The following is a 13,983-nucleotide window of genomic DNA, read 5'->3' on the forward strand; positions in this document are numbered from 1 at the left end:
GTTAGGATAGCAGTTCTGGGCTCCATGGTTATCACCCCTCTAACACATTCCCATGGCAGCTGCCACTAATGATCACAGTTCTCTGCCTCCAGATCACACCTACGGGTCTTTCCCAACACAGACCTCAAGGTAACTTCTCCCAGTAAATTTTCTTGTTGGAATAATATTAATAAACAGAGCAACAACTGTGATAGGAAGAGTAATAACATCTCTGAAGCACTTACTTTGGGCCAAGGTCTTTGCTACAATACTTTGTTTAATTCTTCTTTCAACCAATTAGGAGAATACAATTATGAGCCTCATTTTACAAATCAAGAATCTGAGGCTTAGAAGGACAAATAAAGTGCCAAAGTCACAGCACTTACAGATGACAAGCTTGTTTTCAAGCCCCACTTTGTATGATCCCAGAGTTAGACCTCGCTGTCATAGTCCTCTGTCCTTCCAGAAAGCTCTTTCTGTGATCATGAGTTTCCTTCTAGTGCATTCATTTTCAAGTTTTGCTTAAAGTAATCTACCCCCTGGTGCTCAGGCAGTGCTGAGCAGACAAGCAGGAAGGAACCCAGGGTGCACTTACCCCATCATGCCCCCCTGCCTGCACCTGTCCCCCCAGTCAGAACAACTGCTTTCATCTGTGCTGTGCATGAGGCTTCTGCCTAGGATTTGATGTGAAGGATGATTTCTGTTGTTAAGATTTGGAAAACTGCTCCCTAGAATTTAGAATATATGACCAACAGAGAGGGAGGCATAAAATGAAAGGACCAGAATCCTGTTCTCTCTTCTGAGATAGATTTCCAGTTTCCAGTCAAGAGTCCTATATGAGAGACAGGAGTCCACCATCCCACCCAATTTTGCATGTGCCTTTTGTCCCATAATTCCCCTCCCCAAAGAACACCTTCCAGGTGGTTCTTCCAACCTGCTGCCCAGCTCAATGCACCAAGAGATCTGTTTTCCATTGTTGCATGGTCAGAAATTATGATTCGGGGTCTGTTTCCCTGATGCCCACACTACACAGAAGTGCAAGGGGGAATACAGATGCATTTCAGAACAGACTCCCTCAGGAAAAAGGTGGTTAACACCTCAGCCAAGTCAGAAACAAGATGAGATCACTGGTCTTGACTCTTGACTTCTCCCCCTTTTTCTCCATTCCCCCTTAATAAATGCAAAGGAATGAATGTGCAAGTCCCGAGGATAGAACAAAGCCTGAATAATGTGCTGTGAAGTCGTCACTGCTTTTACTGAAGTTTTGTTTTGGATTTCATGTAGTTTTTTATTCTATCCCCTGATACACCTTTGATTTTTTTTTCAACATAAAATGATAGTGTTGCCCTCCAAATCTGATACAGCTGACACTAGGGCCTCAAATACCCTCTGGTAGACTACTGTAAACTCCTGCCCCAGATGGGAAAACATATAGTTAGAAAATAGAATTCAGATTCACTTTTAATCCTTTATCAGCTTAATGTTATAAAAAAATATGGAGAGACACTCAGGTCCATAAGCAGGACTCTTATACAGCTTTGTAACAATAGAACTTCAGAACTGGACATGAACGTAGGGAGCAATTTCCTTACAAGTAAGGAAATTGAAGCTCACAGAAGTTACGTGACTCCCTTAAGGTCATTCAGCTGATTAGTTGCAGTTTTCTTACCACGTAGCTGCATTCTCAGAAGTATTTCTCAGAGAATGTTTGATCTTAAGGCCTTTTGAGATTAGATTTTCAGAATAAAAAGCAGCAAGTAGCCAGAATGTTAGTACCTATGTTATTAAGTAATATTGTAAGTTGTGAGAGAGACCTACAGCTTCATTGTAGCTAGAAGTCAAAACACTTTGGGCTGCAACATTTTCTAACCCTGAAAGTACAAATTCTAGTAAATCTGATTATATTAGAAACAGTATCCAAGTTTAAAGGTCTTAAAATATTTGAAGCACATTTCAACTTTCCTATTTTCATGAGAAAGAAAAAAGAAAAGGAAGGGAGGAGGGAGGAAGAAAGGGAGGAAAGGAGACAGGAAAAAAGAAAGAGATCAATACCATAGAACCCTGAATAATAAGAATACTAGATAAGCTCATGGAGGAAGGGTGACATGTAAATCCCTTTATTTTCCCCAATATAGAATTGCAATCCTTTTGATGTCAAAACTGAAGAAATGATATATTCAAAAGCTAAGCCTCTCTCAGTTAAATATGTAAAGTACATGTTTCTCTAGAGCCCTTGACACCAGGATAACCCTAAAATTTATACCTTTTCTTTAATCAGTGGAGAATTATTCTAACAGCATTATGTTTGATCACCCTACACCATGGCCACTTGTTCTTAAACGGATTGTGGCTCAACCTGGATTTACATCCCCTGTTCGTGCCTGGGTTTCAGGGAGCTGATTCCATAAGCACCCTTCTGGGTAGCAGCAAAATGGAACAAAGAAGAAATAAGGAGGAGACCATCAGTCAGGGGATCACTTCAGTCAGGACATTAGGGAGGAAAAGGCATTTGAAATCATCTTTTAACCTAAAAACTATTTTAAAACTTATTTTCCTGTTATTCTATCTTAATTCATATACCTTATATTATTTCTTAGACCCTCTTGTTCCAATGGCTTCTACATTTTACTAGCAATATTTATTTGTTAAAAACTGACTGCCAATTGCAGTTAGTATTCTTACAGCTGTTTAACACCTGCCTTGTTCAATGCACCCCTGAGGACATGAATGTTAAGTTGACAAAGTCTGTCCTCTGAAAGACCATATCATTTAAGGAAGTGTTGCCCCAGAGGGTGATCTGAGCACCAACCAGTGGCAGAACCACCAGAGGTGCCCTTTAAATTTCTGATTCCCACTCTTCTCCGTACATTTTGATCCAATGGATCTTGGATCCCAGAATTCTACACTCATGAATATCATTCCAGGCAATCCCCGATACATGAGAACAGAATTTAGTAATTTGTGTGGTATATCTCATTTCATCCCACAAACAAGGCTCAAAGATGGTATTATCATGTCAACTTTAAAGGTTATAAAACTGTTTCTGGACATGAATTGTCCAAAGGTACTCAGCTAGGATTCAGCTAAGTTTTTAGATAAAACAAAAGGTTGAACATTTAAAACACTATTCAATAGATTTGGGAAAATCTAATCGGTAATATATTACAGTGCTATTTACATGTATGCCAATGCCTAGTTTACCACTAAATATGATAGGAATCCTTTGGGAAAATAGTTTAAGAACATAGCTAGGGTTATTCAGCTAAGATTAATCTCAGCTAAGATTCAAAGTCAGGTGTGTTTCAGACAAACTACTAACTATAAAATACAGAAGGATGAAATGGAGCAAAAGCCAGTGGCTATGGGATCACAAAGAAAGGAAAACTTCTTTCTGATGGGGAGACCAGCATAGTTTGCCAGCCATAGAATTTGATGAGCAATCAGTCAGATGTTCCAAAGCAAAGGCATGAAGGAGTAAATATGTAGCTAGAGCAACAGATAGACTGTCATGCACTGGAGGGCACCATTAATGGAGGAGATGAGCTTGGTTTTATAGAAGGGATATGACATTGAAGGTTTGAGGAGGGGGACGGCATGATTTGATTTGTGTCCTAGAGAATCTCTCTGGAAACATTTTGAACAGGGATTGCAAGTAAGAATAAAAACAAGACAGGAAGACTAGTAAACAGGCCCCTATCATAATTCAGTCTGCAGAAGACAAGTCCCTGAATTTAGAGAAAGTGAACTGGAAAATTTCTATGACAGTAACAATTGAGGTCATTCCTATTATTTTTAATAAAAACAAAAGTATTGACTTTTGTATAAGTAATATATAAACATATAAATCCTCATGTCTACTGGAGTAAAAGTCTAATTTAGATAGAACAAAAGGTGGAACATTTAAAACACTATGTATTCAGTAGATTTGGGAAAATGGGTAATATATTACAGTGCTATTTACATGTATGCCAATGCCTAGTTTACACTAAATATGATAAGAATCCTTTGGGTTTAAGAACATAGCTAGGTTTATTCAGACTCAAAGTAGTTTTCAAAATAAGAAGTTGCCCCACACGTCCTCCTTTGGTTTCATTTTGATACCAAAGATTCCAAAATTCTATTAATTTATTCAACACCTACTATTTGTGTAGTACCTAAGAGCTACAGGAGACCTAAATATTAATAAGACCCAAGTCAATACCTGTCCTCAGGCAGGTCACAATCAAAAGGAGGAGACCATCAGTCAGGACATTAGGGAGGAAAAGGCATTTGAAGTCATCTTTTAACCTACTTAATATAAGTAGGCTCACATCCAGAAGATTCAGTTACAGATGACAGTAATAATGTCAGTAGTCCCCTAAGGAAAAATCTATAGCAGTCACATTAAATACATAGTTTTAAATATATGTTGACGATTGTTAGGGTATCTGTGGTCTGACATACTCCTCTGGCTATTTTTGGAGGAGGGGACATCCTTGGTGTTAGCATCATTACCCACTTTCTTCTGCCACAGTGTGACCCCAAGGGAGCAGGAGCTGGGTCAATGGTATTTTCTCTGTACCTTGCCTAACCCAGTGCCCTACCTAAACTGAGAGCTTTTAGTTGATTTTAATAATGATGACTAGGGACCCTGTTTTGCCTCACTGGGTCCATTTCAAACAGCGATGCCCCCTAAGTCTGCAAGACTGTACACCTCCACAGTGTCTGAGCTGGCTCTTCTGACTTTGCACACGGCTTGTCCTTGCTTTCCAGGCCTTCTACAATTATCACGTCCTGGAATTACTTCAGATGCTGGTGACAGGAGGGATAAGTTCTCAGCTGGAACACCATTTGGATAAGAGTATCTGTGGGCTGACCCACAGCTGCACTTCAGTTATGTCTGGAAGAGCGCGGTGTAAGCTGGGGCTTCTGTCCTTAACTGAAACCATTTTGTCAGACATTAAAGTGAGTCTACTCCTATCATGATAAAGGTTCCCACTTGCTTACCATGCTGGGTTTCTGAAAATGATTCAGGCTATTTGGGTTCCTAGATGGCCTAGAGCATAGAAAGAATAGCAAAAGCTAATACAACCTTGTATTCATAGAGTATTTTAGAATTTAAAGTGTATTTTCACATATCCTATTTATTTTTTTTTACAGTTCCAGGAGGTAGGTAAGACAGGTATTATTATCCTCATCTTCCAGATAAAAAATCCAAGTGTGCAGGAAGCATCTGAGAAATCTAATAACTTTGTACCTTAGCAAGGGTATTAGTAATTATAATAACTAATATTTACTGAGCATGTTCCCTGTGCCTGTCTGCTTTGTTGTTGTTTACTTAACCTGTCCAAGGATTTATATGGTAGGCATTGTTATTAATTGCACTGAACAGATCAAGAAGCTGAGACTCAGAGAAACAAGGACTTGTCTGAGGCCACACTGTGTCCCACTGGAAAAGCAGGGGACCGTCCAAGGCAGTCTGGCTCTGCTCACTCTTCCTATACCTGAGCTGATAAAGAAATCTGATCATGTCAGCCTAAGTCAGGCAGAAGGGTTCTGTGTTTGGGTCTAAGACTCTGATTGGGCTAGCCAGTGGAAAATGCAAGGGGAAAAGGTCATTATGGCATATGTAGTGGGGCATCTGGGCGTTTGGGGATCATAGTGGAGTCTAGCCTGGGAATGAGTAATGTAGTTATCAGTGCCTTTTGGTTTAGCTTTGGTTGACATTACATTTAGCTCTCTACCAGTTGTCCAGGGCAGGGCATTTTAAGGAAATATTTTTTGTTTGTTCAGAGGACATCAGCAGAACCCCCTTCACATGGAGCAGGCTCTTCCAGGTCTCTGCACCTGATATGTCTTGATAGATACTACCAAAAAGGGAAAACCCCATGCTCCATACATCTGAATTGCAGGTGCAAAAAATATGGCAAAGTTCCCTTAGCACATTTTGGTCCTTTGCATTTCTGTGGTCCTGGGCTCCTCACCCGAGATTGACTTGGGAGTGACTATAAGCCCAGGACAACTGCCACTGGCAACTTCTTGTCAGTACCAGAGATAACAGTGGACTGGTCAACATTGTTCTCCTTCCTTTCTTCACTTGTATCTTGTCCTTACTTTGTTCTCTACCTTAGGGAATCACATAATGAAACAAACTGTTCTCACGTGACTTCATTGAATGCATTTGTTGATGCTTTGACCCTGTTGTCTATCCATCGCGCCCTTGTTGGCTATAGCCTGAGAGTAGTGTCAAGAAGAATGCTTGGGACTGTAAACTGTGGTAGAGTAGGATAAGATCACTCTCTGGAAGTCACTGAATATCCCAACCCATTATATAGCTTGAAAACTGAATTTTCCAATCTTTTACTCATTGTTACTTCTTTAATGGTTACCAAAATAGCAGTAGTAATAAAGACTAGCATAACAACGTGCTACGTCATGCCCACAAGAGGCTCTTGAAAGATTACAGTGATAAAAACAATCACTGGGATTAGATGCTCAAAACTTATCATAAACCTAATTTCCTACTTGACACTGCCACCATAAAAGATATTAGGAAACAGTTTTGGGTCTTCCAAACTTTTACTACAAGGAAAGATAATAAGTTTCCAGTAAGTGCTTGTTATTGCTTAATTAAAGTACCAACAGACACATGTTTTTCTCTTTTCTCCCCAGCCAAGAAAGACATTTGGGCAAGTGTTCTGTGGCTCATTAGATAATTTTGGAATCCTGTGCCTTGGTTTATACCGCATGATAGATGAAGAGGAGAACAAGCCAGAACAAAAAAGGGGAGTATCCTTGCTTGGAGAGTGCTACCCATCTATCCAAGCATAAGAGCCAAAGCTACTTTATTCAATGTGAAAGAGAAGTCCAGAGCTCAGGGTCCATAATTACAAAGAAGGGTCCAGGGGAAGTAGACAGTGATATAGGAAGAAGGAAGCTGGGTGTAAATAACATGAATGAACTGATGATCAAATTAATATTGACCATGTAAGGATAATGGTGTCTGTGTCCCCAGTGAAACCTGAGATGTAGACCCAGATTTTAAATCAGGATTCTTTTGTAACTTACCCCTCATCCATGTCTATGCAACTTCTTTTTTTTATCTTTATTTATTTTTATTATGTTCTCTTAGCTAACATATAATACATCAGTAGTTTTTTATGTAGTGTTCAACAATTCATTAGTTGCATATAACACCCAGTGCTCATCCCAACACGTGCCCACCTTAGTACCCATCACCCAGTCACCCCATTTCCCCACACCCCTCCCTTCTGTAACCCTCAGTTTGGTTCCTGGAATCCAGAGTCTCTCATGGTTTGTCTCCCTCTCTGATTTCTTCCCATTCAGTTTTCCCTCCCTTCCCCTGTGGTCCTCTGCTCTATTCCTTTTGTTCCATATATGAGTGAAGCCATATGATAATTGTCTTTCTCTGCTTGACTGATTTCACTTAGCGTAATCCCCACCAGTTCCATCCATGTCGATGCAAATGGTGGGTATTCATCCTTTCTGATGACTGAGTAATATTCCATTGTATATATGTACCACATCTTCTTTATCCATTCGTCTGTTGAAGGGCATCTTGGTTCCTTTCACAGTTTGGTTATTGTGGATATTGCTACTATGAACATTGGGATGCATGTGCCCCTTCTTTTTACTACATCTGTATCTTTGGGGTAAATACCTAGTAGTGCAATTGCTGGGTCATAGGGTAGCTCTATTTTTAACATCTTGAGGAACTTCCATACTGTTTTCCAGAGTGGCTGTATCAGCTTGTCTATACAACTTCTTAAAGCTGAAAGCCACTGTGCACATTGGAAAGATTTTGTTTTCTGTTGGACTCATTGGGTAAATGTTTATTAACTGCCTCATTTCTAGACCACTGTGTTTTACATGTATAAGTTATGGGAGCGATATGCTCAGATTTCAGTTGAAAGAGCAATCTGACCACAGTGTAGGAGAACATAGAGGAAATGCATGTGGAGGGCAGGAGGGGAAAAGAGAGTGTGCAATCTACAGACAACACAATAATATAGGTCCGAACTAGGATCCTCACAGTGGGAATGGACAAGATTCAGTAGGAGAGATTAAAAACAAGAGAGTGGAAGAAGATTGAAGGAAACTTGTTCTCTTTCCTAAGGGGAACAAAACCAAGATACTTAAAGTGGGGTAGTCTTGAATGGAAAGAAGACTTTTCTACTCATCAGAGAAAGGAAGGAAAAGAATGGGTGCCAAGACAAACATAGCCATAGGTGAGGGCTGTGCTCAAAGGAATTTGTGTGTAACACCAGGATTTCCCCGTGAAGTATAGGCATAGCCATTGCTGAGATGATAGCGGCACTAGAGTTTGAAAGAAAAAGTGTCCCAAGTGCCACAGGCCTAAATAAACACGGAGGTCTGTAGATGACACCGATGAATCGAGTGGGAGGGTGATACGGCTATAGAGCATTAATCACAAAGATGCTGAGGGAGCCCTGGTGTTCTGGAAGCAGTACTGGGAAGCACAAATGATGCTGGTTTCTCTCTCTCTCTCTCTGAACTCCATGCCCTTGCTCCAACACCTCCAGAAAACCCATGGAGCTCAGTAATTGGGAGAACGTGCAGCCTATACTTGAGAGGACCTCCAGGAAGGAAATGATATTTCTGTTTCAAAGGGAGTCTTTCACTATAGTAGGTCTTGCTTAAACTATTATAGACATTATGGGGACTCAGTGGGAAAGATAAAAGGGGGAAGATCATTCAACGAAAAGAGGTCAGAGGTGCCCTGAGATGGTTGTTCAGGAAAAAAGAGGTGACCACTTGGGACAGCAATGAAGAAATGCAGGATGAAAGGCATGAAAGGTTAATCTGCCTCAGTGTTCTGACGTGAACACTGGTGTGTTAATTAATTCACATTGAGAATGTGCTATGAGAATTTGCTATGTGCCTGATACTAGGCTAAGGCATCCTGCTTCCCTATGAAGTCTTTTTATGCAGGTCCAGGCTCTGGGTGTTCTTTAAGACTCACTGACATTCACTATTTGCTTACTAGTCAAAATTTCAAATAAAACTTCTGTTTAATATTCTTCCCCCCCCCCACACTGGCCACAGTGCATTGTGTGTGAAAGTTTGTGGCATATTAGGGTAGGCCTAAGCTAGAATGGAAATAGCTGGAAGTATGTAATCTTCTGATTTTTTATAAAGCTTGGCCAAGTGCTCAATATTGGGCTGACTGAATTTATTAGTGTGGATATTAAAAGCAGAGAAACCTGGAGCCCAAAAGACCATTAGGGATCAGTCAGTCCACATCTCTGTCCTATCCCTCTCCCATTAAAATGATGAACAAATCAAGGCCCAAGGAAGGGAGATGCCATGCCAAACTCAGGTCAGAGATGCTTGGGTTCAGAGGCAGGAGTGAATGTTAGTCTCCTAATTCCTAGTCTAGGACTTCTGTTGCCCTATGTCAGGGGTACTTACTCTTAATAAGAAACCAATGAAGCAAAGCAGAACAAAAAACATTTCCTCCTCTGGCCCAGCAGAAAGACTTCCTTGTTTGGGCCATTGCCTGTAGCCACAACTGTCCCGGCTGCAGAGGCTCTGGAGTCATCTTTGGCTTTTCTTACAGGTTTGTGATCACCCGGCCAGCCAATGACTTTAAGCTCCTGCCCTCGGATCTTGTGTTTTGTGCCATCCCTTTCAGCACTTCTTATTACAAATTGGATACTTCATCTCAGAGTCCATATGAAATAATAAATATAGTGCCAACATCAGAGAAACCTACAAACATAAATCATTCTCCTACCATTGAGCCAGTCCACCGGACTACAACAAAACCTTTGATGACATCTGGAGCCAAAAACTATTTCCATTAGTGATTCTAAGCAAGCTGTATTGACTCAGAGCAATAAACTATCATCCCAGACACATTTAGGTGAAACTGAAACTGTGAGAGAAAATGGGAAGGAAAAAATGAAGGAAAGCACAGAGGAGAATGCCCCTGCTTCTTCAAAACCAAACTAAGGCCTGTTGATATTCTCCACAAGCCCCTAGCTCACTACTTGAAAAGCATCTCCAGAGATGGTGACTTTGAACAGGAAAATAAAAACAGAAGTATGCCACTTTTATGCCCATTGCTTAGTGGTGGATCAGCAAGCCCACACTGGGGAGAGACAAAAGTCTCATCCAATCCCACTGGATCTAGAGTGATAAATAAAGAAATGCATGATGAATGCTCTGTAAAGAAGGTTCATTGCTCTATGTCCCTTGTCCCTCAAGCAGAAAACATGTTAGAGTGAGCTGTGTTAAAGAGGTCCTTCAGTACTTGTTGGGTTTGTCCAGTCAGGGAATATAAGCCATCAAGATAAAAAAAAAAAAAAATGAGAAGGAATTAGACAGAAGAGATGAGAAATAAAGAATCTTACATTCTTTATCCTTAAGCAGGCAAATAGTAAACTAGTATATTATCTCCTTCCTTTATTCCTTATGCTTTTTCTTTCTTCATCTCTTTCTATAGAAGGTGAGAAAGATCAGATGGGGAGATGTTGGTTTGAATTGGAAACCAGTTTGTATATAACTAAGACCTAGCTATATGCCCGGCACAAGAATGAATATTAGAGTATTCTGGGATGGGATGCCTAGGTGAAGTCAAGTAGACAGAAATATATGGCCTTCCAAATTCTCTAATCTGAGAATAAAGACCTTGTTGCATAAAAGGTATAGAACATTTCCCCATGTTCCAAAATGAACCATTTACTCCCAATGGGTGGTCTTTGTAAGCAACACCTTCTTGTGTCATAGATTCAGCACAGGTAAAAGGGAAGATGAAAGAAAATAATAAACCACATTTCTAAAACATTATTTTAAATAATGTTTATGATATCCTTGACATTTTTAACAACATCTTTGCTGATTTGGTTATTACCTCCATTTTACAAAGGAACAAACTATGTCAAAAATGAGGTTGCTAGATAAAAGAAAGGATGCCCAGTTAAATTTGAATTTCAGATACAGAGTAAATTTTTAGTATGAGTACATCCAAATCAATATACTTTGCTAGCAAGTGATCACAACAACATTTAAACCTGATTGAGTACACTCCAGCACTTACAGACGTTCTGCATCTAAGCACATAAATAAAAGAAATGAAACAAAACTAGAAAAAAAAAACCACTCATCATCCATAGGAAATAGCATTTTATATTAGTTAAGCTTTGGTTGTAATAAAATCCACTCAGCCTATGTGGAGAAAAAAAGGAGTCATTGTAAGGAAAGTTGTCAGAGACCAAGGAAATTCTTTTTTTTTTTTTTCCTTTTCTTTTTTAAGCTTACCTGAGTCTTCTTCATCCTTCACTCTTTACGGACTGACTTTTTTCGTTTTTCATTACATGTGGCAAAATATATTCCCTTGCAATTCCACATTTGTAAATAGAATTATAGGTGCATCAAAGATTTCACCGGCTGTCTCTGAATCTCAGATCCTAATTTCTGAAAAAAAGTATGTAGTGGGTTCAGCTTTGGCCATCCCACCCCAGCTATCAATGGCTGAGGAGCAGAGTGCCCCCAGTGAAGGACTTGTCCTCAGGGAAGAAAGGGAAGATGGTTAATGGTCTGGGAAGACATTCCACCAAACATCTACTTCAAAGGCAGTATCATTCCTCTCTCCATTCACTGGGTCATTTTATACACATAGCAGATTTGGTAGAAACAAAATATTCCTGAGAAAAAAAAAGTGGAGATTAGTCCTATGCTTATTTAAAAGCCACAGATCTGCTGTGCACATACCAACCAATCTGATTAGCATCTCAATCTCAGTTCTCCAGAGTAAAAGCATATCCCACAAATGATCTCATTTCCAACACAGCAGAGAAATCAGAATGAGCAATTCTTTATTTTTCAATATTTTAGGGGATTGGGTACCAGAAATATGGCTAAAGAAATATTGAGGTATTTGCACTATCACCAACATTCGAATACTTATATTGCCAGTCTTGATAAATAAAATTGTCAAAATACCCCTAGACTCATGTGCAAAGTGATTCCATAACTCCAGAAACAAACCCTTTACTTATAAATGGCAACATTTTAATACAAGTCATAAAACTAGATCCTTTGACAATATAGTGGATTCTTTTTTTTCAGTTCCAAGAAATATTTTTTATTATGATGTTAATCACCATACATCATTAGTTTTTATCTTTTTATTGTTATGTTGATCACCATACATTACATCATTAGTTTTTGATGTAGTGTTCCATAATTCATTGTTTGCGTATAACACCCAGTGCTCCATTCAGTACGTGCCCTCTTTAATACCCTTCACCAGGCTAACCCAACACCCACCCCACTGCCCTCTAGAATGCTCAGTTTGTTTCTCAGAGTCCATAGTCTCTCATGGTTCATCTATCCCTCCAATTTCCCCCTCTTCATTTTTCCCTTCCTGCCATCTTCTTCTTTTTTTTTTTAACATATAATGTATTATTTGTTTCAGAGGTACAGGTCTGTGATTCAACAGTCTTACACAATCACAGCGCTCACCATAGCACATACCCTCCCCAATGTCTATTACCCAGCCACCCCATCCCTCCCACCCCCCACCACTCCAACAATGCTCACTTGTTTCCTGAGATTAAGAATTCCTCATATCAGTGAGGTCATATGATACATGTCTTTCTCTAATTGACTTATTTTGCTCAGCATAATTCACGTCGTTGTAAATGGTAAGATGTCATTCCTTTTGATGGCTGCATAATATTCCATTGTATATATATGTATACCACTTCTTTATCCATTCATCTGTCGATGGACATCTTGGCTCTTTCCATAGTTTGGCTATTGTGGACATTGCTGCTATAAACATTGGGGTGCATGTACCCCTTCGGATCACTACATTTGTATCTTTGGGGTAAATAACCAGTAGTTCAATTGCTGGATCATAGGGCAGCTCTATTTTCAACTTTTTGAGGAACCTCCATACTGTTTTCCAGAGTGGCTGCACCAGCTTGCATTCCCACCAACAGTGTAGGAGGGTTCCTCTTTCTCCGCACCCCCACCAACATCTGTCATTTCCTGACTTGTTAATTTTAGCCATTCTGACTGGTGTGAGGTGATTATCTCATTGAGGTTTTGATTTGGATTTCCCTGGTGCCGAGCGATGTTGAGCACTTTCATATGTCTGCTGACCATTTGGATGTCTTCTTTGCAGAAATGTCTGTTTTGTCTTCTGCCCATTTCTTGATTGGACCATTTGTTCTTTGGGTGTTGAGTTTGATAAGTTCTTTATAGATTTTGGATACTAGCCCTTTATCTGATATGTCATTTGCAAATATCTTCTCCCATTCTGTCATTGTCTTTTGGTTTTGTTGACTGTTTCTTTTGCTGTGCAAAAGCCTTTTATCTTGATGAAGTCCCAATAGGTCATTTTTGCCCTTGTTTCCGTTGCCTTTGGCAATGTTTCTAGGAAGAAGTTGCTGCAGCTGAGGTCAAAGAGGTTGCTGCCTGTGTTCTTTAGGATTTTGATGGACTCCTGTCTCACATTTAGGTCTTTCAACCATTTGGAGTCTATTTTTATGTGTGGTGTAAGGAAATGGTCCAGTTTCATTCTTCTGCATGTGGCTGTCCAGTTTTCCCAAAAGCATTTGTTGAAGAGACTGTCTTTTTGCCATTGGACATTCTTTCCTGCTTTGTCAAAGATTAGTTGACCAATATAGTGGATTCTTAATTCATAATGATTGTTCAGTCCTTTATTTTATTGAAGTATGGTTGATGCACAATCTTACAATAGTTGCAGGTATACAACATAGTAATTCAACAACTCTGTATGTCATACTATGGTCACCCACAAGTGAAGCTACCGTCTGTCCTCATATAGTGCTATTACAATACCATTGTCCATATTCCCTATGCTGTACCTCTTACCCTCATGACTTACTCATTTCATAACTGTAAGCCTGTACCTCCACTCCCTTTCACCCCTTTTTCCCATCCCTCTCCCTTCTGACAACCACCAGTTCTCTGTATTTATGGGTCTGTTTCTACTTTGTTCATTTGTTT

General features: G+C 39.7%; 1 protein-coding gene across 1 annotated transcript in view; it reads left to right on the forward strand.

Moving 5' to 3' along the window:
- KCNU1 (potassium calcium-activated channel subfamily U member 1) overlaps positions 1-9,586 on the forward strand; it is a 154,993-nt gene extending 145,407 nt beyond the window's left edge. The window contains exons 25-27 of the mRNA XM_088021308.1: positions 4,732-4,923; positions 6,631-6,747; positions 9,560-9,586. Of these exons, the coding sequence (XP_087877434.1) occupies positions 4,732-4,923; positions 6,631-6,747; positions 9,560-9,586 (336 nt within the window). The remainder of the gene's footprint in view (positions 1-4,731; positions 4,924-6,630; positions 6,748-9,559) is intronic.
- Positions 9,587-13,983: the final 4,397 nt, after the last annotated feature.

Source organism: Eumetopias jubatus, unplaced genomic scaffold (genome assembly GCF_037043125.1).
Source record: "Eumetopias jubatus isolate StellerSeaLion01/CBP00866 unplaced genomic scaffold, mEumJub1_p1.0 scaffold_2, whole genome shotgun sequence".
NCBI classification, from domain to species: Eukaryota; Metazoa; Chordata; class Mammalia; order Carnivora; family Otariidae; genus Eumetopias; species Eumetopias jubatus.